Source organism: Bacillus rossius, chromosome 7 (assembly GCF_032445375.1).
Source record: "Bacillus rossius redtenbacheri isolate Brsri chromosome 7, Brsri_v3, whole genome shotgun sequence".
In the NCBI taxonomy this organism is placed as follows: domain Eukaryota; kingdom Metazoa; phylum Arthropoda; class Insecta; order Phasmatodea; family Bacillidae; genus Bacillus; species Bacillus rossius.
This window is the reverse complement of record NC_086335.1, coordinates 60,506,005-60,533,984: the sequence shown is the minus strand read 5'-3', so window position 1 is coordinate 60,533,984 and position 27,980 is coordinate 60,506,005. Positions and strand designations below refer to the sequence as shown.

General features: G+C 37.4%; 1 protein-coding gene across 5 annotated transcripts; it reads right to left on the bottom strand.

Moving 5' to 3' along the window:
• Positions 1–938: 938 nt before the first annotated feature.
• LOC134534143 (pre-piRNA 3'-exonuclease trimmer-like) lies at positions 939–23,230 on the bottom strand. 5 transcript variants are annotated; one of them, XM_063372257.1, is made up of 13 exons: positions 22,376–23,221; positions 21,341–21,487; positions 18,444–18,678; positions 15,609–15,896; positions 13,425–13,635; positions 11,795–11,896; positions 10,817–10,933; positions 9,912–10,011; positions 7,424–7,523; positions 5,787–5,873; positions 4,274–4,362; positions 2,142–2,240; positions 939–1,251 (listed from the first exon to the last, which is right to left on the bottom strand). In XM_063372257.1, exons 2-13 carry the CDS (start codon positions 21,475–21,477, stop codon positions 1,185–1,187), a joined length of 1,632 nt encoding a protein of 543 aa, XP_063228327.1. In that variant the 5' UTR covers positions 21,478–21,487; positions 22,376–23,221; the 3' UTR covers positions 939–1,184. The 5 variants fall into 5 exon arrangements, with proteins under 5 accessions (XP_063228327.1, XP_063228326.1, XP_063228330.1 ...); XM_063372256.1 differs by having other exon boundaries at positions 22,215–23,220; XM_063372260.1 differs by lacking the exon at positions 15,609–15,896 and having other exon boundaries at positions 22,215–23,230.
• Positions 23,231–27,980: the final 4,750 nt, after the last annotated feature.

Below are 27,980 nucleotides of genomic sequence, written 5' to 3'. Positions count from 1 at the left end.
GGCTGCCAACTGTCTTTCCACAATATTTCTTTGTTGTAAAACGAACATTGCCGAACACGCACGAAGACGCCATATTAATAGGAATTTGGTACGTTGCTTCAAAAGCTATTTTAATAATCCACTCTTTATTTATGTAAAAACCTTTCATAATTATAATAGATTATTCTTTCAAATTCATAGAACAGACTCTCTCTGTCAGAGAGTAATATGGACAAATATACGCGGTCACGTAACCGAAGTTATTCTTGGCCGTATGCTTCATCATGTCAGCTAGCCACTTGTTTTGTTCCGGCAAGATGCATTCTTTGTTTGCTTTTTTTACGTTTAACACACTACTAAATAGTAATACGCCTTGTTCTGTGGTAATATGTAGCTTAAGTCAAACGGAAAGTTAAATGCTGTATTTTAAGAGGGATTAATAGCCATTGTAAAAATTTTAAATTCGTAGATACAGTAAACTGTGAAAAATGAACAATCACACATTGGTGGAACGGCGGGGAACGAGCCCTAGACAAATAAACAGCTCTGAAGATGACAATTATGCAGCTTCATTAGAGTAAACATACGAAAAGATTTCTAGTGTAATACTTAAAAATGTAAATATTTTCTAATTGTTTTCTTTTGACTTTTAGGGTAGGCCATTCAAACTTATTTTAAATAAGTAATGTGATAAATATAAATTAATTGTTATACATAAATGCAAAAACAATTTATCAACACAAAATGTATGTCTAATGAATTTTCACATTAATTTATACCAAAAATTATTTTTACATTTGTTTGGCCTCCTGAAACTGCAGGTCGCCTTATATTCGGGGTCGCCTTATATTCGGGCCAATACGGTAGTTTTCCCATTATAATAAATATAAATACATAATCAGGTTCAGGATAATAAATTTCGGTTCTCAAGATTCATTAATTGATTGCAACACTGGCACTTACTCACTGTAATACTGTATTTCAATTCAATTAGTAAAAATAAAGTTGTAGCACAAACATACGTAGTAGAAATTTAAAGCTATTTAATGTTCAGCTGTGAGATGTATGATTTCTGGCTTTATCACAGCATGCACAACCTCCTGGCTGCAGCTTGCGACATCATCTGCTATAAGATCAGCGTTTGGTTCCCAGCTTCCCTCTACATTCACGGTGATGGAAACTATCCGGTCGCCCGGTGCTGGAGTTCAGTTCTTGTTCAGACTCCTCATCACGAGCCAACTACAGCCGGCCAGAGACGTTACCAGCCCGATCCTGCAAACACGCAAGACAACTCATAATCGTTTTCAATCTGGGCTACCGAAAAGATCTGCAGTCAAACAACAAAATTGTCCTCAGTTGGAACATTTCTAAACATTATTTTTGTGCTTGGCAGGGAAACTGGTCCAACAGCTAAACATCACTACAGAGTAAAAACGTATTCACCCGAAAATAATGTGATGATTTTTAACAAAAGAGTTGAAACTAAAAGTGGGGGGTTGTATTATAATAGCAAACTTGTATCTTGCCAGCTGGAAGAACGTAAATCAACAGCGATGGGAACACCTCAGTTGAAAAAACTACATGTTCTGCCTGTAAACCGCATCGTGTATGCCACTTTAGTAACACAATTAAGTTTAATTTTGTTAATTTCAAGTTTGAATTAAGAAACAATAATTAAGAGTAATAATTTTTCTACATATGTACAACAGTACACCAGTACAGTGATTAAGAACCTTAGTGAGATCATTAATAAATATACTGAAGAGTACAGATGACAATCTACCTACCTCCCTGAGGGACTCCAGAACCAGTATTAAATAAAGAGGTGTTATTATTGTTAACAAATTAAAAAAAAAACTTATATTTTTAAGATAAATAGAGAACCAATTGATGTAATTGTCACCTAAGCCAAAATTAGATAACTTTCCAAGTAATAATAGAATGATTACAAATCTGAAAATCTAGGTGGTGTTATGTGCGGGAAAATATGGTCTTTTGCAGTTTAAAATCAGAATAATTGGTTAAAAATTGATGTTGTTTGCCGACAATTCTTAAAAAAGAACTGATGATATCAAATACCCACGTATGCCGATCAGTACATATTACAGTATGGTACTGTGGTAAATTGAGCAGCCAAATTCGGTGTTTCGGAAGACACTCACCAGAGGAGCCCTCGCACCAGCAACGAGTGTCTCAGCGGACTGTAAAGGCTCACATCCAGTTCCTTGTGGCCTTTGAAGGAGCTGAGGGCATCTCTGGCTCTGAAAACATTCCCTCGCTTAATACATACAACATTGAATGTAACAGCACTGTAGAACTTCGTTAAGTCAACCTCCTTCAACTCAGCTCTCTGGATAAACAAAAACCGACTAAGAGGAACAAACAAACAAAAAAAAAATGTGACCGAGTCTTCCAGTACTCGCCAGCAGGGGCGAAACAACTAAATTTCCAAAGGGGGGGCAATATACCTATTTATAAAGAATCATCGATCCCCCCTATTGAAGCGGGGGGTCCGGGGGTCCTCCCCCGGGAAAATTTGTATTTCAAGGTGGATAATGGTGCTATTTAAGCAGTTTTATTATCTAAAAATTGATTACACAGCACTTTCTTTGCCCCCGTTTGCCCCCACTTCAAGGTTTCAGAGGGGGGGCAAAATACCCTCCCCCCCCCTGCTCGCCAGTGATGTGTAAACATCTAACCTCGGTAACGAGTAAATTCATGAGTTCTCAAATTGCAAAGTAACTTATTATACGTAACTCTTTGACACAAACTTTAACGCAGAATTCTTTAAAATAATGCAGAGGTTAATAAATGTACTGATTAATAGTTTATAAAATATATTCGGCTGTAGTTTCACCAACATAAAGTTTCATTTGGCACACCAACACATTTGGTATGTACCCTAACCCTAATGATTACGAAAGTAACTATTATACTGGTTTTTATGTTGCTACACGTGGGGCAGCCATCTTTGTGTTACAAGTCGTTCATTGACTTATTTTCCATTTTCACGAAATTCCTCATACAATTTTCCGTATACTATAAACTAAGATGTTTACCCAACAAAAAAATAAAATAAAATAAAAAAGTCTTACATGATAATGAGAGCTAACACATACAAAGATATATTTATGAACATAATAATGCGTTTAGGGTTCGGAAAATACTCAAGAACGTTATCAAAATCAACAGCACAAGTAAGAAGTCGAGGTGTGAGACATGTCCGAAACAATAAAGAGCCAAATTTTACCCAACGGTCTAGATACACATTTTTGTGAAAATCATAGGGGCTAAAATAAAAATTTAAACCCAATACTTTTTTACTTGCAAGTAACAGCAAGGAGTCTTCAAGGTTTGAGACCACTTCCTTGCCAGAATAATAATTTAAAAATATAATAATTATTATTATTTTAATTGTTACATGCCCACCAACAGCAGAGGGCTTTGGCGGTGAGCACAACACATACAGACAAGGACAAAATGGTCAACTGCAAGTACTTGGACACTCCCCCTCGTCGGTACCAAGAGCAGGCAAGCACAACCTGAGGGGAACCTGCAGCAGGTAGGCAAATCGGCAATTGGCCAACAAAGGAAGATGAGCGTGCTACATACTACTTAGAGTGACGAAGAAAAGAAAAGAAAAGAAAAGGAAAAATAAAAAAACACCACAGAGATAGACACAACACAAAATAACAAAATTTATGGATAGAAAATTACAACAATAATAATAAACATGAAAAATCCTTTGTGGCAGTTAAAGACCGGATACTCTAATTCCTACGGTTTGGCTGGATTGGAACGTTGTATAGTTTTAACGGGAATACAAAAGACAACGTAACATGTACAATAGTATTCAAAACAATAAGGTACTCTGTAGAAAGAAAAAAGGACGCAAAAGCACTGATCATCTTCAAAAAATCATTACGTAAAAAATGCATTCACCCAAAACCATCTGAATGTGAGAGGTTAACTGGTGCCAAGTTACAGAATGAGCCGATCCATAGAATACCACATTAAGATCTTTCACTGAAGTAGTGAAAAAATAATAAATATACCTATTTATATTTACCTACAAAAATGCCTGAGCATGATTTAGGTGCAACAAGATCCAACAAAATTCACGACATACATTACAAGCACTTTTTATGAATTAGTAATTCTGGATCTGAAGCACAATTCTTTTTCACACGTAACAAAGGGACCCATTATAAATTTCCAAAGGATTGGGTATAAATGTATGTATGTATTTACCTTCCTTAAAACACCTTTTAAAGAACCATGATATTATGCTCACATTCTGTGTGTTCCCACGGCGACAAGGGCTCTTCTCTTGGAGCACAGCTTTACGTCAACTGCGCCAAACGCTGCAAATAGTGCTGCCAACTGTTGATCACAAAAAAAAGGACAATTTTATTTGGATGATATCAAGTGAAAATGATCATTTTGCAAGTAATCCAAGTAGGTAATGTGCAGAGTTGTCAACCTTGGAAGTTTTAAATCATAATGAACGAGCTATGAGCAAGTCTGTAAGATATTCGAAGTAATGTACCATTTTGTTTGAATGTGTGTAAATCAGTTATCAATTTTAACCATGAAATTAGTTACTACATAATTAAACTCAGAACTGAACTGCTTGTATTTTAAAAATACAACTCTTATTCGGTCTCCTATGGTACAAAAACCCGCACACACTACCCAACCGAGGCTGAATCTACACAGATCAGACGTAGGAAGGCCAACATGAAAATCTATTATAGATACACAAGTCCGCCTGACCAGACACCACTCAGTGCTTCAATAATTCGTAACACTCGAATGCTGTAAATAGGTTAGTCTTTTCACATTCAAAAGTTAAGGAAACATGCTGATTATATGTAAGATTTAATAACTGTTTTTGATTTTACGTTCCACAAAACAGGGTAGCAAAATGAGGTTTAAATTTTTTCAAGTGTATTAATATAAGTGAGGTTATGTTCCCATATGTATAACGATGTCACGTTGTGTGTAAGCTTCCATTGTCGCTAGCAGGGGGTGTGTCTGTGGAAGGTTTAGTAGTCTCCTGGTCATTTTTATGAGTGTTTGTGAGGTTGTGTTCCCGTATGTATAATTTATTTGATAAAATATTACATTATTTAATAAATAAATAAAATTATTGAATTAGAATAAACAGCATATTTATTGATTTTCATTATTACTTAAATTTTAGCTTGTGTTTTTTACTAAATTAAATAATTATTTTTATAGTGTTTATACTGTTTATATTTATACTGAATACTGAGTATTTATTTAAATATTTTAATTGATTCAATTTATACTTTACCAACCGTATTTATAAATCACTTCAATTATTTTATTTATATTAATTGTTTGAAAAAAAAAATTAAAGTTTGTTTTTTATTATGCCAAGTAAGTATAACTTCAAATAAGCATACATAAGTATGTACCTCTCTCTCTCTCTCTCTCTATATATATATATATATATATATATTAAATTATGAGGATTAAAAAGTTGTAAATTATATAATGAGACCTGACAAAATTATCTGCCCCTGTGTACATGGTTTCCCCTGATGACTTTGCCCCAAATAAAGCAGTAAAATTATCCTGCTGACATCTGTCCTACTAATATTCGTGCGTTAGACACACACATCCAAGAAGTAGCTTTCTTGTGTCGAACAAAGCAGTCGCCAGCTTGACACACATTCACACGACCTCAAGGCCGGTGCACGAAGTGACACGTGATCCACACACTCCCCCCCCCCAGATGGACAAAGTTTGTGTGAACGTTGTTACACAAGACGCCTCACCTCCAAGCTGCTGATGACTCTGGGTCCCTTGGCGGCGACGTGCAACAGCCGAGGTCTCCTCGACGGAGGGTCGTCTCCCAGCAGGCACTGCGAACGCTCAACTTAAGCAGAACACCGCTCTGCCATCACACATGCACTTCCTTCAGCTGTGTTCACGTCAGGTGTTTGTGACTGGCAGTTTGTGAGCTCACTTGACCGAACAATCACAGCGTTAGATAAGCTCAAGAAGCCTTGATGCTTGAAGATGAAACGGACAGCCTGTCTGCTCGGTTATTATTGACTAAAAGTTTGAAAGATAAAGGTAATTTCAATTTAAAAAATCTACATTAAGTACTTCATAAAAAAATTATATTAATAAAGAAAAATATGATAAAATCCTTGACTTTACAGTTTACACCATGATCAACAGAAACTAAATTTTGATTTATTACACATACCCAATAAATGTATGGGTTAGAACAAATTTAGTAACTGGTAAAGTAAATAAGGGATCACAGAGCCAAACAAACCCCATGGGCATCAACACAGAAAACAAACACTGAAATTTTAAGTATTTTTTCCACTTTCACTATAAAAAAATCTTTCAGTTCTTTCAACTATTTTGCTCACAATGTTTATATCACAAAAAACTTAATGTCTAAAAAATTGAAAGAAAAAAAAGTGTGAAACAATTACCTAGTACATCTATCAATATTAACATATTTCACAGATTACGTAGCTACCTCTCATTGCTATCAATGTAATTTTAAAAATAATTTACTTCAGTCACTAAACAGTGATCATATATCTCCTTAAACAAATTCTCTGAAGAATAATACCGGACAGCTAAAGGATATCCGTGATAAAACTTGACGTTGTTATGATATTCAAATAGATAGCAGAGTATGTGTTATCAATCAATATTGTATTTGCTTAAAATTTACAATACCAACACTATGAAAATGAAAACAACTTTATTTTCTGTACGTAAAAACTTTTTTTGCCACTATAGGAATCTGTGGTAAAATAAAACTAAAGTGATTCAAATTAAAAAAAAAATTATGGTTTGTCATGAGATAACAGAATACATAATCCAACTGTTTGTTAGTAAACTATTACTGTAGTGTCATTCCAGGTTGCTAGGTTATTTGTCGCAAATCTGCATGCGCTAACAGCATTCAGCTGGCCAGCATTGAATTCTAGCGTCTTTGCCTAAATGTGATCAGGTAGTCTACAGATATTTGGCAATTGCCAGAAGATTTTTAAAACATTTTAGGTAAATTTTCTTACTCTTTTTTTAAATCACAGGGGCATTGTTTGTATATAATATGCAATATTAAACATAACCCAAAATAAATCTACTAGTATTAGCAAGAATGTGCCGATTGTTATACTGAAAAACTAAAGCCTTTTAAGAAATTATTTCTATGTGACTTAAGTGGACAATCTCCTACTACAACTGAATTGAGGCGTCAACAAACAAAAATGCAAGTAAACAGAAAGGATGCCGGAAATTATAAAGTTTCGTGACTTCCGGCATCGTTGGTGTTCATTTGGGACTTAACCGTGACTTTCCTGATCTGCAGACAACCTGATAACGCCGGTGGCAGACGTTGAATATCGGCAGGCACGACTGGTGCAACGCAGCAGGGACGTACCACGTGAGAAACGCTGGCTCGGATCATGTTGACACAGCCCTTCATCCGGGCGACGGCCGCGAGGTGCTCCGAGCTCGTCAGCGCCCTGGGGAACCCGTGCCTGCACGCCACGGTCGCCTGCGTTAGCCGTGCGTGCTCCCGCCAAAGCAGTCTTTCAAAGGAGGGAGGACAGGAACAGAAAGACGCCATCCCTGTTCCAACAGTTTCAAGGCCGTAAAAATTTTCTGATTTCCAAAATTTTGGCTTTGTCAAAGCAAGATAACATCATTCAAAGGAATGACTGAAGACAAAAGTGACTGGCTGCTACAAAAAGTTTGCCTTGCGAAGTCACTGGATTAATTTACAGGCGTGACTACAACCATGATAGTTCTGTCAGTAGCCACTATGTTACGGTCTTTATAAATCTCGTAATGTGTGAAGGCCAATTTTCAATATTGCTCAATAAAAAATTGTTATGGCATAAAACTGTTAGAACCAATATGGTGTTTTTCAGCTTCTATCACTCCACTTAAAAAATGATTAGTCCCAGCCATCTGGTATGGTTTCAATGTAATGTTATTTATCCAAATTTCTTGCATGACAAGGCACAAGTCATATCTTCCCAAGCTTTAATACCTTGTAGCAATATTATATTCACTAACCTCCTGTTATTTCCTACAAGGAAATAACTGGGCGACTATGGCTGTTATAATTGTTATCTCGGACCAGGAGTGTTGACCCCAGCAAGTGCCCCATGCTAGGTTCTGTGCCACGCCGTATCACGAGACATAAGACGTGAGCAGCAGATGCCATGCAAGCCGTGGCTTAACACACTGGACTTCCGATAATCCGGTGCACACGAGACACTGCAGGCACTGGCTTACCAAGCAGTATCACCCACGATTACTAAATGCTAAACCCCTTCGCAGCAAACATTGCTTAGTAGAACATTTCAATACAAATACAGGCCAAAATTGAATTTGCTGCTGACGACTGCAGAGTTATGCTGAAAAAAACCCAAAGCACGCAAATCACTTCCGAGTGATCCCGAACCACGTTGAATTTTCCCAACTAAACCTGAGCCGAACAGAGTGATTCCGACTACAATTATGTGCGTACTGTAATAGAGACTGAGACCTACACTAATAATGTATAGGCTTTGCTTGGTTGGGTTTAGTTTATACTTTCCTCACTGGTCCTGAGCATCAGACATTCTGTCAAAATGACATTGTTTTGGAGAAATTAGTATCATGGAACATTTAAAAGTCATATTTTTTCCCAGTAATATGCTATTTTTTAATAACAGGTTTCCTAAAAAATAAAACCAATTACACAGAAATTTCCATTTTTAAAAATGAAATTAGCCTGAAAATAAAACCATTAAATCTTGTATCTAGCCAGTAACGCATGCAACCAACGCATGGATATCACAGTCGTTCATAAAACATGTAAGTCACAAGACACCCCAGACCCCCACGATTTGGAAAAAATTTATACCCTGGGCTTCTTCTGATAGTTCATAGGTATTTATCTTGAAAATAAAATAAATGGGAAACAACTTTATATTATTTTCTTTCACAGTGTGAAAGTTAAACAAGTGAAACACAATGTGTACAACAAAAGAACCTCGTGGGCTTCTATGCACATAACATCTGCATTTTTAAAAAAAGTTTTTGAAACACTTGTCTTCGAATGTGGCTCACGGAAATGCATGCAAAAATGCAAGTTGAACAACACTTACTAATATTACTAGAAGAACTTGTAACACTTCAGGAATGATGATGGAAGTAGTTTATTTATTGCAGAGAATTCAAAACCAAGATTATCTTCAGGTGAACTAGGACCACTCTCCTTAAAGTAGTATGTACTTAATTTGCATTAAAGTTTAAATGAAATTGGATGACAGTCTCAACCATCAAAAATGGTGAGCTATGCTATATCATTAAAAAAAAAAAAACGAAGAGAAAAACAATCTCTCCAATTTGCCGATGAGGCTACAGGAAGTCGAGGGGCGGAATCACTCAACTCCCTCCCCCCCTCTTACCACCCAGCGATCTGGATTGATACCGAGCAGATTTTCTGCAGTTGGTTAAAGTGTGAACACTGCACTGAGCCATTCATCTGCAAGCGTTCAAATTCCTATAAGGCGCACACGTCGACAAGAGTTGATTATTGACAGGTCAGATCCCAATTTTCTTGGATCGATATCTTAAAAAAATTCAAAACAAAAACAGTTCTTCGAATATACTACTCAAATTCGAATCTAGGTCTCAAAGGGTAAAAAATTATATAGTATACAAGAAATAAAAAAAAAAATATTAAATTTAGTATTAAAACATAAAAACCTAAAATAATAACAGGACTTCTGAGCTGTCTTGTGTTAAATTGTTCAATTTTATTAAATTTCATCCAATAATTTTCTTCTAATTTTTTCCTTGAATACTTAAGATTTGATTTCTTCACCCACCCCTATGATTACTGAATTTTGTCGTTCGTACAACTTGCTGACCTGCTGTGGCTTATGGAAGCAATTATGTGCATCATCTTTACGAAGCAGAATCCAGTGCAGTATGAGTCCCAACCGGCTTCATGAAACTTCTTCTTCACATCTGGAAATTAAACAGTAACATGGCTAAAAATAAAACCAACAGAGAAACACCTACAGTAAGTGACCCAGGAAAAATATAGGCAAATGACTTCCCCAAGCATTAAGTGTAGAGTCAAGATTTTAAGGTTTTATTTTTAGTCCATGGTTTATTTTTAGTTTTTAAAACAGAAGATTTCATAGTGTTATTGTTTTCATTTTTATAAAAGCTGTTTTTAATACTCATTCCATCAAAATAGTGGTAAAATATATGTGTTACATTTTTACGATAAAGTAATTTGTAATATATTGATCAAAGCAGATACATGCAGAACATTATAAATAAATTAGCAAGCATTAGTCATTTCAAAGTGATTCAATAAGAAATGTACAATAAAACAAATTAAATTAATTTTTATGATACATGCACTTTGGTACATATTTTCTTTGTTTAGAAATGACATTCCTTGAATTTAAAACATTAAAAGATTACTTTTAAGTCTACTGGCTGTAAAGAAGTTTAATTTCCAAATTAACAACACAATAGCGAAATGATAACATGGCTAGAGAGGGGTAGCTCCAATATGAAATGCTAATTTCTGCGAACTTGGTTAAGGGCAGGGTCAAAGTTGCACAAACATGCACAGAAAGGCTTAGAGTAGCATGACTTTCAAATCATTGTAGTGGGCTCCGAATCAGTTGTTAATAACTTTGAGCTCATGAAATCTGAGCCATACCTTACACGGCCTTGTGCACATGATACCAAAACAAAACACACATGAAACTGCTTATTGTAGCGCTGTGCTGTGCGTGTCGAGGAGTAAACTCACCACTGGAGTGGAAGCCATTTGTGGACTCCACGAGCGGCGAATACATCACGATCTCGCGGCCACGAGCTTCTTTGAAGTATGTGTACATCTCCTCCAGAATATTCGAGACCCACTTATCTGCCAAATGAGCACAAATTGCATTTCCACAGAAAAAGACCACATTCAAATCAATAGAAAATATAAAACATATATGAATTGAGTAGTACAAATTTGGGTAGATGAAAAATAAATACTAGCAACCCAACCATGAGCCACTTAAAAAAAAAAAAAAACCACAATAATATGCAGTGCGTTCATTCATATACAGCTTCATTTAATGAATACAAAAATAAAATGTGAACGAGTCTTTCAATATTTGCCAGTGAAGTATAGCATCTAACCTCGGTAACAAGCAGATTCATGTGTTTTCAATGTTGCAAAACACCTTATAATACGAAACTCAGACATTAATTTTAAAATATAATACTTCAAAATAATGCTGAACGTGATAAATATACACAAGTTTCGTTTTCAACTACATTTCTGGATGCGAATCACACGTAGTTTCTGCACCCGCCACTATAATTTGTTGCCGGAGCAGTTGCGTCAACTATTGAATCATTTGATTAGCAGACAAAAATTTTAAACTATATAATGAAACAGTTCCGATAAAACAAAAAAAAAAAAAAAAAAACCTTGAAAAACATAATAAACTATGGCTTTGGACCTAATTTTCGACAAGAAATTTTATTGAAATACTGCCCATCTTGTTAAAATTCAATAAACGATTAATAATATGAAGTTTCCCTTTGGCTTTGTGAACTTGGGTTTGCGCCATCCGCCGCAGACAGCAGCACTGTGGTTACACACTTCCATCACATTCAATAAATTACTCCTGCCGATAGCTAAGTTAAACATCACAAAATATCAGACTTGTTTGGTACTTAAGTAACATACAAAATTGAATGGACCAATTCACACTTTACAATATTTACATACCTTCTTTTCGTAGCTCCTTCATCAGTTCAAAGCTGACGTACTTTGTGTCGAACACAGTTGGAAACAGCTCTGAGATTTTCTTCTTGAACTTCAAGTACTGTGCTGAAAAATATATCACCGCTAGATCACTGGAAGAAAATGTTAATTAATACAGTGAGTTATCTCTGTAACTGAAATCTAAATAAAAAAAAATAAAAAAATAATCTATAGTGATGGCTCAGTTACAATATTTTCTGATTCCACTCACCTTAAAATATATTATTAATTATTTTGGTCATTTATTTAAAATTACTTTAAATTTTAGACACTATGGTATTTAAAATTTGATAATTATAACTGGTGGTTTAACATTCTGATTATTAATAAAGAATCAGTGTAAAAATAATCTTAACCCATTATTATCATAAAGCACTGATAAACAAATGTTTTAGTCTAATGGTAATGACTATAAAAGTTTACAACAGGTATGAGGAAACAGAATAAATACATTGGAACCCTGTTACGACATTTCTGATGGGATAAGGTTTAACGAGTCAAAACTTTACACGTGGGTAAAATAATACTGAATGAACGAGGTCGAGGTCGCTAGACGACGAAGCGGAAAAGGATGGTGGGATGAGAACTGGGTTGGGAAAGAGGGGGAGGGGGGATGAAAGGGAGTACCCTGAAAAAACCCATCCGCTCTCGCTCGACAACTTACGCTACATTTTACCACTTCGCCAAGAATCGAACCCAGGTCACCTTGGTGGGAGCCAAGACACTTGGCCACTCGCTTAAAATAATAATGAAAATAAGTTTTGTGGGCATGATTAAGGCTCAGTCTGCCTCCTCTGCCATATTTTATTTTATTGTCATTATTTTATTTTGAGGGCTTTTCCTCTAAATTCATCTCAATAGCTCTCTTGCATTCCATGTTATATATCAAATTTTCTCAACAAATGTTTATTAAATACTACATATCTAAAACGTGTAAAGAGACACAAAATTGTTCAGAATTATGATCACTTGCATGACATTTAAAGTAAATGCCTGCTGAGAAAACTTTTAACCCAACCAAAAATTCAAGAGAGCTACCGGAATAAATTTAAAGGCAAACTTCTTAACTAAACAGGAAATTTTATAAACACGATGCTACTATAATTATAAACCCAGGAATTAAAAAAAAAATAGTAAATAATAATCTAAATTTAAATTAACAGTACTAGCAAAGTCATGATGGTTATCTCTTGTCATTACAATCATCTAAGGGCTATTCTCATTAATTTGTCACTAAAGCTCTTTCTCATTTTATGTTTCGTTACAACTTTTGTCACTAGAGTATTAAATTATTATTGATGTAAGAAGTCAAACAAGTGTCCATTACCAATAAAATTTGCTACTAATCAAAAAATGAAATGAAAACCTTAAATAATTGCAATGGAGAAAAATATGACATAACGAAATTGGCTAAGAGAGCCTTAAAAAGTTGTCAATGAATAAGTTTTCCTGTTAAATATTAACCTTTTATCTAAATAGACATTTAATTCAAGCCTTTTGAGAAGTTTTTCTGGTTAGTAAAACCCGAAATTTGAAATCCTTAGAGAAACTCGCCGGCAAGAGATCTACAGCGTCGCCGACGAAGTGCGAGTACCTGGAAGAGGCTCGTGGAACTGGCTGTACATGAACATGAGGTCCAGCAGCAGGTTGTGGCCCACCAAGGGCTTCTTGAGGTCGGCGAGCAGGCCGAACACCTTGGAGAAGCCGAGCGCGGACTGCAGGAACTGCCGGTCCAGGGTGTTCTCCCGGCGCTCCTGCTCCTCCAAACGCTCGCGCTCGCTCTCCGAAACCTTCACCACCAGCACCTGTTCACAACATCATTGGGGTTTGTTTGACTCGAGGTCTCTTTTGACCTGTCAACTCTCGGGGCGCCCTTTTCCGGAAGCAACATAGCGGATGGTCGTTTTACTCGCGGGGGCAAGTTGCTCTCAGGTCACTCAGGTCATGCTCTCGATGCTCCTCCTCGCGAGGAAGAGTTGCGAGGGCAAGTCGTCTGCTGGTTGTTTTGGCGCGAATTTGACGATGGAGTCAAAAATGTTATCAAGCTACATTTGGTGATGACGGTAATACTTTAATAGATGACGACATTGAAGCGGAAAAACATTTCAATATAATTATTTAGCGTCCTTTATTTAACAATCACAATATTTGCAAACGTTTCCTAGTACAGGTTAGCTTATGCATACCACAGGCGGTTTTAAGTCAAAAAGCAACATTTTTTTTTTTTTACCTTCATCAAGCTCTCTCATAATTTGTAATCCAATATATAGTAAATCAATAGCAGCTTCATCTTCATTTCCAAACAAATTTCTCACGATGTCTGCTATATTTACCGCCATCATTGTTTTACAACAAATAGTGTTTTCTTCGTGTATTAAAAGTTACCGACTCTTTTTGCCCTCAGGTCAACTTGCTCCCAACTCTTTCAACTCCCGAGGAGCACGAGAGACCTCGAGTCAAACAAACCTATTGGGTGGATGGCTCTTTGGAAAGAGTGCCCCCATTTAGCTGATTAATTTTTGGCTTTATGAAACGTGCTTCATAATTTTGTGCAGAGAAATGTTTGATATTGGCATTTACTGTAGTGGCATAGTTAAAGGGCCAAATGGATGGATGGACGGAAGGAAAGAGATATAGATGGACGGATGGAGAGATACATGGACGGACGGAAAGAGATATGGATGGACGGATGGAAAGATACGTAGATGGACGGACGGAAAGAGATATGGATGGACGGATGGAAAGATACGTAGATGGACGGACGGAAGGAAAGATGTACGATCGGATGGAGACATACATTGACGGACGGATGGAGATATGGTTGGAGAGACGGATGGATACGTGAATGTGGTTTAAATTTATGTAAACATTGAGATCACTACAGATGGACGAGGGGTGAAACTGTAAGACCGAGCAGTGACTGGATGCTTTGGTGAGGAAACGTGAGCTCTGCGTGAAAAAAAACTTACTGACTCATTGAAACGTTGTCCATTTGCGAGAAAATCTGCGTTTTATCCCAACTGGAAACAAACCCGGATTGTCTCGATAAAAGGCGAGTGATTTGACGACTCAACCACCATGGCCCTTTTAATTGGAAGGAACACAGACGCTTATGACACAAGAGACTACGGACTGCTTTAATTCCAGCTGATAATTTTCGTAAAAAAAATTGTTTGACATTTAATTATGACACTACGGTGAATTCCAATAACAAAAAATTAAACTACATAAAAGTTAAAGCGCACTTCCTAAAGCTACGCTTTAATCTGCTTTATGTTAGGGAACTCTAAGAGCAATTTTATGTCCCCAACAAACTAGGAGAATCAGATACCCCCTTAATGGATGCCTGAACGTCTTAAGTGAGGAACCAAACTGACGGGTAATCTGAATCAGATCGTACAATGTAATGGTCTTTATCCCGGCATTTAATTGTTCTGCATGTTCCGCAATCTGGCACCAATTGAGTGCTCGCGTTCAGATATACATTCCGGTGGGTTCCGGCCGTTGACCTTGCACTGCCGGCATTCTCAATTCGCTCAGAGTTTACCATGATGTCTAAAATTTTCACATTTCACGTTCAGCTGTAACTAATGTTTGATTATCCGACAAAAATCGCCAACCTGGCATGACCGTGCTCCCGAACCTGCCGGGTTAAAAGCTTTTTTTTTCACCGACCCACAGAGCTTGCGTCTTCATTTCTGAATTTAACCTGATTTTCCACGGGATCGAAACACGGATCGGATCGGCTGCAAACGTGCGGGGGAACGGATCGACGCACCTGCCCGGCGTCCGGGAAGGTCCAGACGCCGCGGAAGCGGGCGCGCAGCTCGCGGTGCAGCAGATACGGGAGGTAGGCGTCGCGGTCGCCGGCGCGGAGCTCCAGCCGGTCGCCCAGCACGGCGCTGTCCTGCCACTCGCACACGCGCGAGCACCAGTGCTGCACGGCGCGCTCCTCCTCCAGGGACAGCGCGCGCTCCACGTGCTGCGTGAGGGGGCCGCGCCCCAGCTCCGCACGCAGCCGCTCTGCCTGCGGCCGGCTCAGGTAGCCCACGCCCTCGTGCATGGGCTGCAACCATCCCGCCCGCACGCACCGGCTTTAGCGTCACAGTACATCTCACAGTTGGCCTCTACTTTTGACGTGACGTCGAATAAATTAATGAACGCCGGCCGCACGCACAAAAAAGTGTCCCGTTATGCACATTGTCCCGTTACGCACATTGTCCCATTACGCACATTGTCCCATTATGGTCATTGCACGCTTGCGCCGCATCTATCTCTCTTCCACTCAATTGGAACAACCATGCGATTTGACTTTTTCGAGGCACGTCAAATTTGAAACACTCCCATGCGTTTTTCCTACTTTTTCCTTATCATCGTCCTATCCTTAGCAGAATAACACAGACTGGAAGAAGTTAAATGGCAAGCACGTATGAAAGTTGTAGTTGAAATGATCTCTTCATTAAGGTAATAAACATATTTGAATTAATGGGTGCAAATAAAAGTAAATTTATCGATTAAATTGTAGATTTCATTTCACTCCTTCTTTGTATCCATACAAAATAGTGGTAATTCAAAAAAAATGATTCAATTTTATTCATAAAAGTATGCAATAATTTCATCAATGTTTTGTTATGACGTTGTCACGTTAAACTATCGTCCGTAAACCGACTTGTTTTTACCCGGCTTACATACAAACTGATCAGCATTAAAAAAAAAAACTCTTGAAAATAATTTCTTTCACTACAGAAAACTGTTCAGAAAAGTTCAATAAATTTTTGAGGTCAGTTTCACAAAAAATGTGAATTCAAGATGATTTATAGTTCTGAAGAAGAGATAGTTAAATTTATGAAAATTTATGTTTGTCCTTGAACTTACACACAAGGTCCACCGTTACACGATGTTCACAAATCTTACACACGTTTTCCAAACAATACCAAAAATTAATTTTCACTGCTCGAAAATTGAATGTTTGTTAATCTAGATGATTCCAAAAAATTTTTTTTCCAAATACTCTCGTATAACTTCCATCTCGTAAAGTAAAGCCCAGTAAGTGCTTGACTTAATCAAGGACAAACATGTCCTTAGGATGGCAGCAAATAAATAAATAAATAAATAAATAAAGCTCCGTTCATTGTAGGCTGAGTGCTGAAAACTGACATCACTGAAATGTAGGTAACAGTTCTGAAAAGAGGTTAAGAAACGGCACAGCTCAGGCCAGCCGTAAAGTGTGTCACTCAATACACGAGCCACTGCCAAATGTGACATACTTAGTCCACATCAGAGAACTGGCAAGATGGCACAACTGCCTCCAGCCATACAGGGAGGACCTGACTGACCACTCAAAGACCAGCTTTCTCGTACAAGGGCACAAATCACATTTAAAAAAAATGTATTTGCATATAAGCTTTTCTGTAAAAAAAAATAAAAAGTACACAATTTCAAAGTTCCATTCTGACAGGCTACGACAAAATTCTGATATATTTACCATCTCCTGTGGGAGCTAACAATGGTCGTTGTTACCACCATAAGAATATATAAAGTAAAGTTGAATTTGGTACATCATTAGTATAGGCATTTATTTTGATGTATCAAAATACTTGCTAAAAAATTTTTCTTTCAGTGAGCAAGGCTAGATATGAAACGTCCTCTCCAAAGTCTTTGGCAGTTCAAAAAAAAATGTAAGGTAGACTATAAACGAGTTAAATTTTATATAGTTGTGGACAGTTTCGAGTATCAGAAGTTGGGTACAAAAATGTTCAGTTTAGCTGGAACATGCTGTAGTTGATATCCTAATCAACATTTTTTTTTTTTGCCTGCCCTAGTTCAGCTCTACTTCAAGCTAATTGCACATCCTTGCATCATGTGTCAAACATGTGCAACTCAGAAATAGTTATGCTGATTTGTATCATTAATTTCATAAATAAAAATAAAATTCAGTGGCCACACAGTAACAAGAAAACTTTTAGCTAGGCAATGCCACAAGTAACTGGTCTTCTCAGCTTGCTACTAACTTAACTGGTAGTTCCACAGGCCTTTATTTCCAGCAAAAGTTTGGTTTGAACTGTGTAGAGTTCCGCCTGATATTTCAATGAGAACTGTGAAATATTACCTTAGCATAAAAATCACCCAAATACATAAAAGGTGATAAAAAATGTAATGCTTTAAATTTTTTTTTACATGGATTCCTGAAAAACTTTTTTAACACTTTAAAGACTATTCTTTTTTTTTCTTGGTAAAAAAATTGTAATTTCTGCATATAAAGAAAATACACAGTTACAGGCTGTAATTTTTTTCTTTTCAATAATTTTTATAAAATTTAAAAAAAAATCTCAAAACATTTGGAAAAATAAGCAATGTGAACAAAGGTATTTAAAATAAAGGAAAGTTTCTGTCCATACAATGCAAGAGCGATGACCGAGATTATATCACTGCGCTTGAATCATGCACTAGCATTTTCCTGACGGAAAAAAACACCAGCCACATAATGCATTACCAATACACAGAAACTAGACCTACAGAAGACAACATTTTGTTTATGTGACCCCAGAAATAAACCCACACTAGTTGACTAAACTAATGGAATGGGCAATAGTGATATATCGTCCATCATTACCTTGTTGAAGTCAAAGCCATGGAGACACAGGAACTCCACGCTCGACGACTGCATGACGAACTTCATGTCGACGGACGCGAAGGGCTTTGGGAAGACGTAGAAGTTGTAGGTGGAGGCGACGTACTTGTTCTCGTCGCGGTGGAAGCGGAAGGCGGTCAGGCCCATTTGGATGATGATACAGCCATCCAAGTTCCGAAGCAGCTTCGCATAGCGTTCGCTCGCCGAGTCGAACAGGCTGCAGGAAACACGAAAGACTTATCGCAACCGACAATGGGTTCTGCCAAGCGTCAAGAAATTTATTGAAAACATTTTTATGGACTGACGTCATTGCTGGTTTTCACAGTACCTATGTCATAGAAAAACTGCAAGAATGGACAAGAAAAAATTAATACACAAACTCACAGAAAAATAAGTAAAAATCAGCCAAGAGAATTCCGTGGAGGTAATTGGTCAGAACAACATCATGGCACAGACAAACACAGTTGCTTACAATGACGAGACAGTGAACCACGAACAGTCTGTAATATTTGAGGCGGTTAAAGTAATAATGGTGTCAGGTTTTTTTAAATATTGAGATAATGGCATACCCGTGTTCTCAGCATTATATTCTGTAAGATGGGAAAGTGGTGTAAGTCATAACTTTTACTGTAGGCCCATAGATAACAGCACTTGTTTGAATGTCAAGGGAACGTATTGTTTAGGTTGTAGAATAGTGGTGCAAGTCAGACTTACACCACTTTTCCTCCTCTTTGGACAGCGTAGTCAGAGAGGAATGTTCATAGTGTAAACATTACAATGGCTGATGGTGTTATTGGCGATGTAAGTGATGATGACAGTGAGCCTAGTATTTTAGCACATTCAGAAACTGATGAATGGGAACCATCAAGTTTAGATGATGCTGGTAAGTGTAAATATTAATGAAAGTAATATTGATTGTTAATGAAAACATAAACTAACCTACAAAATAGCATGAAACCTACAGTACTTTTTATTTTGGTTTTGTATTTTTAGTTTTGCCGTGACTTTGGCTATGATGTACTTTTAATTTATTACCATCATTTAACTCTTAAGTTAGATAACCTATAAGAGACAAATTATTTATGGAACACATGAATTCAAATGGAAATAGGCTAGTGCTATGGTAGAGTGTATTGGGAGAAATTAATTTTACTTTTGCTCTAATGGAATTGTGGATATTTTTCATGAAGTGAAAAGGGGGAAGGAGGCAAGCACGCATTAGAAAGGAAAGGAAGTTCTTCACACGAGGAAAGGGAAACTCCAAAACAAACTAGAAAAAGACGAAAATATGAAAATAAAAAGGAAACCCGAAAAAGGCTTAGGAATTCAGGCTGTGAGTGCGAAACACATTGTCATATACAGTGATTCATGTACAGGCCAAAATCGCAAACTGGAATTTTGCCTTATCGATGTTAAAGTTAGTTGGTAAAATACACCAACAAGATTGAGACTCTCGACCATAAATTTATGGTCAGCGGCCACTCATACTTACCCAATGACGAAGACTTTGGGTCAGTTGAGAAAGAATTCCAAAGGCAAGCATATTTATTTGCCAGAAGATTGGTACTCAACGATTCTAAAATCACGAAGAAAGAAACCCTTCGTCACACAAATGGCTAGAGAAATTTTAAGAGTACAGCCACCCTTGTGAAAGCCATTACAAAGAGAAAACAAAATATGGATAATGATGATGTGTCGTGGTTACAAATCCAGTGGATTTGATGCCAGCGTAATGAGCCTTTCACTTTATTTTACAAAGAGAAAATGATGAAGAAATGTGTTTCTCGACTATCAGTATACTCCCAAGCAAACAGAAAGGTAGGCTCAGGCTTTTGCAAAACATTGGTCAAAACTGCCTGCACAGCGGACCTAAACCAGTAAATGTACAGAAGAAAAAAGACATGAGTGACTTGCTACCTTTCATCCCACTAATACACCATACGTACTTCAAGAATCTCGCAGTAAATGCTACAGTCACTGAAGATGCAGGACCTCTGACGGACGAGGATGAAAGTGATGACTAAAACAACACGTATCACTAAAACAACAAAGTGTTTCAGTGCTTTAATGTATGTTACATCAGTGTTTCAATGTGTTCTTCACATTTGTTTCTAATGCCAGCTATATACTTAACATACGTATGTACTACTTAATGCACTATGTTTATATAAATACAATTTGTTACACTTTTAAAACCAGCAGTGTTAACATGCCCAAAGATATGAAGGAAAAGTGATGTAAGTTATATTAACCCTCTTAAACTCACCCTCATGTGTACATAATTGTTACATATATGGTAGCAAAAGTTAGATACATTATTGCTAAGATAATATAGAACATAATTAAATGTAACGGAAAGGCGTAGAATTAATTGTAGCGTAACTAGTAAAACCTCTTATTACTCAAAACCTTGTTAAATTGACTTACACCATTATTACTTTCACCGCCTCATTTATAAAAACCAAAAACCACAATATTTGGTCAAAGTTTGTACAATATATTACTGACTGGGATTAGTTGAATGACAAATTAATATTTCACTGTGATTAAAAACCATCATTCTCTTAAAAAACAGACTGGTTTTCAATTACATTTGCATTTGTGATTATTATACAGACAGTCTGTAACAAATTAAAGGATCACACTAGTACTAAAAATTAACAATCCAATTTAGTACATTACAATCGGCCAACTTCACTGTGTTTCCAGGTTTTAAAGACCAACTTTAAACTCCATGAGATTTCCCTGTATTCCAGTTTTTTTTTCTGTCTGCACAAATACATGCCCTAAGCCCAAGTGATACGGGGATTAGGGGTATTCCACTTGGCAAACGGCTACGTCTACCCCTGTGATAATGACGGCTGCGAGCATCGACTCACCTCGGCTTGCTCGACTGAACAGCATTGCTGATCCCGCCGCTGAACTCTGCATCAACGGCTATGAAAGTGGCTTCCTTCAGGGTCTGCTCTATCTCCGGGAACTTTTCCTCAAAGTTACTCCTCACCACTTCACACATTCTTGCATCTCTGCCAACAACACATGCCAGTTACACTTTTGACCCACCATATAAGTGAAACTGGGCAATGTGAAGTTTCCCTTACACCTACATACGTCTCCAGGGTATCTTAACCATCAAAACAAAACATCTAATGTAGTATTTTTGTGGTATGCTATGGAAACTGATTCTTGATAAGTGCTGCCATTTTTTTTTTAATCTCCTTACAGACTTCTTTAATAGGTATATAACCTCCCTCTCTCCTTCTTTGCCCTGCTCTCCACCAAGACAAATATCACTACATCATGTCGACAGACCTTCTGTTCAAAAGTCATTCCATTTATGCTCACCTAGCATATTCTTAACCTTTTAAGATTATCTGCAACTAAAATATAATTTCTCTTCGATAAAAAAAAAAAACATTTTTGTTATCAAATGATATACCACACATCTCAATACATATATTTTTCTAAAAATATAATTGCGACATTCCCTACTACTGGAACCTTCTTTTGTAAATGTTGCTTGGAATAATTTGCTTTCTTCAGCACCTAAACATTAGGTTAGGTAGCTTTGTTTGTATACAAATTTATGACGAAACCCTAATGTACGTATTCCCTTTTACATCATGTATTATTTATTACCAAAAAAAAATATGCCTGACATTACTTTTCCTATACATATATATATAGTGTATCGCGATATATTGTATTACTTTCAATATCAGAATTTATTCACATGCATACATACATACTTACGTTAAGCTATTACAAATTCCTGTTGCGTCCGTCAGCCACCGAGTTGTTTAAGATTTGTTTATATATTATGTGGAAAAGGGGGGAGAAAAGCACGTAAGGAACAACCATAGTGTCATTATTCTCTTTCGCAATCTCAGTTTAATGTTCAACGTAATACCTACATTTAAATGTTACCCCCATGTATTAGCTGGGATTCGATTCCAGAACCATTTGAACCATAAAGTAAATAAAGTAGAGGTGGGTCGAAACGCATCAACCTGATACTTAGGCACTGATACGCGCCTGTATCAGGAAGCAGGAACGGCAAACGAGTACACTTGAAAAGTATCAAGTACTTTAGTAAATAAAAGATGTTTTCCCATTAAAAGTAAGAGGCTTATGATTTAATGAACAGTTTGTGTGGTAGTAAATACAATAATTTGTCGTAATTTCACAAATATGTTTGAATTCATAGTATTTAGAGTATCCATGCGTGATTCCAATCAACATTATTATTTTGTATTGGAATAAATAAGCTAGTTTGTGCGCATTCTAGCCTTGTGTTCCGTGATTCAGGGAATTGTGCAGTAAATACGGAACAAATTTATTTCAGAAAGAATGCATAATTTTTGGTGTAACTCGACATGTTATTAAATAATGATTGAAAGCCAGTAGGCGTCTTCGTGTCCGTCATCTCGTTTGCTGGAAAGAATGTGTGATATTTCTGTACCTAACTAAAGAAACTTTTATGTCTGTAAGTTTTAGCTCTTAATGGGAGGACAACATATCATTATTTCCTTTTGTTTAGCTTATTTTGTCCATCTTGTCAGATCTTCTGTGTGTACACGTTTGTAAAAAGATAGACTAGACGTCAATACAAAACAAAACAAAAAACCTTACATAATGTTAATCAGTGTACGCAAATGTGAAGCCTACATAATTAAATCATTTACAATGCCAGAATTCACTCGCAATCACTAATACAGTACTTAATTCAAATCCGACTAAACTGCTATCCCAGCATTGGCTAAATGCGCCCCGAAAAGATGGCGGCCGAATAGTAAACAAACAATGAGCGAGTACGGGTATAAACCCACTTTGTCGCTTCTGTTACCCATGGTTTATTCTGTGATTTTTTTTTTTAATTTGTGGTTAACAGCTTTCGCCCACAACCAGAACTAAATCATTCGTATCTTCATCATATCATAGCATAAAAACCTCTTAATATAAATTAACACCCATGCCTTACCCAGGACCCCTCGCACCGTAAGCCGGTGTGCATCCGACTACGCCAAATACTGTTCTACACATCTACAGTATTTGACTACGCTACGGAGGTCGGCGTTTATTTTTTTTTATTTATTTATTTTTTTTTTTTGGTTAACGGCTTTCGCCCACAACCAGAACTATACTCGCACGTGGTCAACACGTCTTATGGTCCCTCACAACCAGATGTCTTCAATATCACGCTGCAAAAAACCACCTCTTCTAGAGATCAACACCAGCGGGATCCAACTGAAATATATACCAGGCGGAGCGCACGTAGGCGGAGGGGCATAGTAGGAATACCTAGCAGGAACTATTCATTGCTAACTATCTTCTCGGTCGAGGCCCATCGACCAATGGAAAGAAGGCCATGGAATAAGGTCAAATGTCAATATAATACACCGGTCACCAAGGACAGGGGACCCAAGGACGTTACCATTAACTCATATGTGGATGTCATTCTCGAATAGGAAATGGGACAGCACGATACAGACCTCACAAGTAGACGTAAACAACAAGGAAGGGTACGCCATGGGCAAAGGCAAATTAAGACTCTTAAGTTGAGCATAGAGGTTATCCCGCGAACGGACACAACGACATTCAAAAAGTAAATGATTAACATCCGCCAGGACAGCACCACATGTGCAGTCAGAATTGTCTTGAATACCGAGTTTATGCAAATGGGCAGGGGCAGCAGTATGATTGGATCGGAGTCGAAATGATAAGACAGCGAGGTGACGCGGCTGATTATCAAAGACGATATCCGTGCTGACCGGTCGATGTCGATATAAGGACGCGTAAACGGTTGCGTTATCCCTGGCATAGCGTCGCCATACGGCATCCCACTCCTCCATAATGAGCCGGTCGAGGTAAGGGAGAAGGACATTATATGATACCGCCGGAACCGTACTACCACAGCATCGAGCCAAATTGGCCAGGCGGTCTACCATTTCATTCCCGTGAATCCCGATATGACTAGGTATCCAGAAAAATTGTACACTGATGTTAAGTCTACACAAGGTGAGTGTAAGTTCCTTAATAAGCCAGACCACAGGTTCTCGAGGAAGAAGGGTGGAATTGAGAGACTGAATTAAACTATATGAATCTGTTACAATAATAGATTGGTGAATTTTTTTTCGGAGCACATATTGCAATGCCTTATATACCGCATACGCCTCAGCATAGTAAATGGTAGTTATAGGGGGCAGTTTATATAAGCCAGTAGTTTTAGTGTGACTATCGTAATAGGCAGCTCCTACCCCTGTGTCGGTTTTGGAAGCATCTGTATATATAGTTCGATGCAAATGCACATGATTCACGCTTTCATAGAACTCCTGAGCGGTTAGATATGACGGTTGTCCCTTACTACCTATGACCTGAGTTCGCAGCGGTTGAAACGTAATATCATATGTTAAAGTATATTTGTTTAAACAGGGCGTAGAAACGATATGGGACTCTGCTCGTTTAAGAGCGTCCGGAATATCCAAATCCAGTTTGTCCACCGCCCGCATATAACCGGCAACATGAGATGCCCTTGAGCGTATCCAAAGTTTCCCCAGGAAGCACTTTCTATGGAGGGTTAGTGGCAAAAGTCCCAGTTCGAATTGCATACGAGGTCGGCGTTTATTCTGTGATAAGTAGAGCTGTAGCAAACCGTATGTATTCGGTACTGAGTAACGGGTGCAACATCTAGTAACGAGTAACGAAACGTTACACACGGCTGGATTTCGTTACTCGCATTTTTCGTATGTTTTACGCATGCATGCGCATATTCGATGAATTTACATTACAAAGAATGATGTTTGTTTATTAAGTAAAGTATAATTTGGAAATTCGTCGTCCAAGATTTTTACTGTTTATATGAAAATATTTTTTACAAATTAGAAATATGTATGTTTTTGTTTTTTATTATCGTGTATTTTCACGTTTTTATCTTAAAAGAGATAATATAATAAAACAGCTGTAATAGAAATTTAATTGTTTCTTGGTTACCATAAACTGTTAATCATCAAATATTGTCAATTGTTTATATTCTATTTATTATTATTTACGCGACGTCATACTGTACGCGTACGCAATACGACTCGATTCGTTGCTGCAACATAACATAGCATGTTATGCGGTATCAGAAGTAACGAGTAACGATACGACAGTAACGAGTACTAATTGTTATATAGAGCTGTAGCAAACCGTATGTATTCGGTACTGAGTAACGGGTGCTCCGTCTATATACGAGTAACGAAACGTTACACACGGCTGCATCTCGTTACTCGCATTTTTCGTATGTTTTACGCATGCGCGCGCATATTAGATGAATTTACGTTACAAAGAACGAGGTTTGTTTATTAAGTAAAGTATAATTTGGAAATTCGTCGTCCAAGTTTTTTTACTGTTTATTAAAGGTATTGTGTGTGTAGACAAAGTTTGAGATTGGAACAGAAACAACGTAAGAAAGTATTTTTTACAAATTAGAAATATGTATGTTTTTGTTTTTATAGTCGCGTATTTTCACGTTTTTTTTGTTGTTATCTTAAAAGAGATAATATTAAAAAGCCGCTCTAATGAGATTTAATTGTTTCTTGGTTAACAAAAACTATTAATTATCAAATATTGTTAATGGTTTATATTCTATTTATTATTATTAACGCGACGTCATACTGTACGCGTACGCAATACGACTGGATTCGTTGCTGCAACATAACATAGCATGTTATGCGGTATCAGAAGTATCGAGTAACGTAACGATCGTAACGAATACATACGTGTACGCATTTTTTCGTTACTTTTACATCTCTATTGTTATAGTAACGAATACATAAAGGTAGGGATGGGGAATATTTACTGTCACGGTGACTGCAATGTCACGTGTCACGGCGGTGACTTTAGCTATAAGTAACAGGGCCAATGTCACGTCTCTTCGCGCTTGTCGCTGCGATGCGTGTCACGGGTCACGTGTCGCTACGAGTGTGTCACCGCGGTGCGAGTCGCTGCGGCGTGGATCGCAGGTCGCTAAGAGTAACGGCGCGGTTGGCATGTCACGGGTCACGTGTCGCTGCAAAGCGTGTCACTGGCGCGAGTCGCTGCGGGCGTGACACTGTGAAGCGAGTCGCAGGTCCCTAAAGCCCGTGTTCCACGATGGAAGGATCCGTACATACTCCTCTAAAAGCTTCCTACGAAACTGCTAGCCAAGCCTCCAGGGCAGCAGGTATGGATGTTTCCGTGGAAGAAACTATTACACGTAGAATCAAGGACGACTGTGCCTGGTGTAGGCCTAGCTTTACAAAGAACGATGTTTGTTTATTAATAAAAGTATAATTTGGAAATTCGTCGTCCAAGTTTTTTACTGTTTATTAAAGGTATTGTGTGTGTAGACAAAGTTTTAGATTCGAACAGAAACAACGTAAGAAAGTATTTTTTACAAATTATAAATATGTATGTTTTTGTTTTTTATAATCGCATATTTTCACGTTTTATGTTCTTATCTTAAAAGATATATTATAATAAAGCCGCTCTAATGAGAGTTAATTGTTTCTTGGTTAACAAAAGCTGTTAATTATCAAATATTTTTAATTGTTTATATTCGATTTATTTTTATTTACGCGACGTCATACTGTACGCGTACGAAATACGACTCGATTCGATGCTGTTACTTAACATAGCATGTGCCATGTCATGCGGTATCAGAAGTAACGAGTAACGATACGAAAGTAACGAGTACTAATTGTTATAGTAACGAATATATACGGGTACACATTTTTTCGTTACTTTTACACCTCTACTAGGGGCACACTACTTCATTCTGATTGGCTAAAATTTTCACATTTTATGAAACCTTCCATGGAAATTCAAACGCGACCGATTACAAAAACTTCCATGGAAACGGCCAGCGCTCCGATATTTATTCCACAGAACCTTCCATGCCAGCTGCCATGGAAGACCTTCCAAGGAAACTTCCATCGTGGAATACAGGTTTAAGAATAAACCTTTTTATGTTTCAGTTAAAATTTACAAAACTAGTCGTGGCCTCCAATCCTTTTCCGGAAAGGAGGTATCAAAAACTACTGCGCAACTCTGCTATGCAGAGTTAAAGTGTAATAATTACATGTTTTCCTTTCAATATAGAATTTTACCCCATACAATAATTACTGATACAAGAGAGACACATTACAAAAACAGGCCATTATCTGTCACCTATCATCCCGCAATAATGATCAGTATTTATTTAATATCACTACATAGCACTGTTAAGCATTTAACGTCGTACATCAACTGTACAATATATATATTGTAATAAATGGCAATATCAATTGTTGCCATCTAGGTAGGGTTGTGATACCAATCGTCGCCTTGACCACAAGGCTTGCGTAGAGAAGCCTGTGGGATACTGTTTTCTTTGGGGAGGCGGCCATGTTGGTATCAAAATTGTTTCTCTGCCTTGAATGTCGCCCGAGGCCATAATGGTGGACATGAGAAGTTATAAGTACTTAGATTGAATTATTGTTTAACTAATATAATAACATA

Excerpts from the sequence above, each read along its gene's own strand:
- LOC134534143 (XM_063372257.1), bottom strand. The coding sequence starts at position 21,477 with ATGTGTGAAGTGGTGAGGAGTAACTTTGAGGAAAAGTTCCCGGAGATA. Across the intron at positions 11,897-13,424 it reads GTTCCACGAGCCTCTTCCAG|CACAGTACTTGAAGTTCAAG; the intron begins GTACTCGCACTT and ends TATATTTTTCAG. Across the intron at positions 10,934-11,794 it reads GAAGGAGCTACGAAAAGAAG|ATAAGTGGGTCTCGAATATT; the intron begins GTATGTAAATAT and ends CTCATTTGGCAG.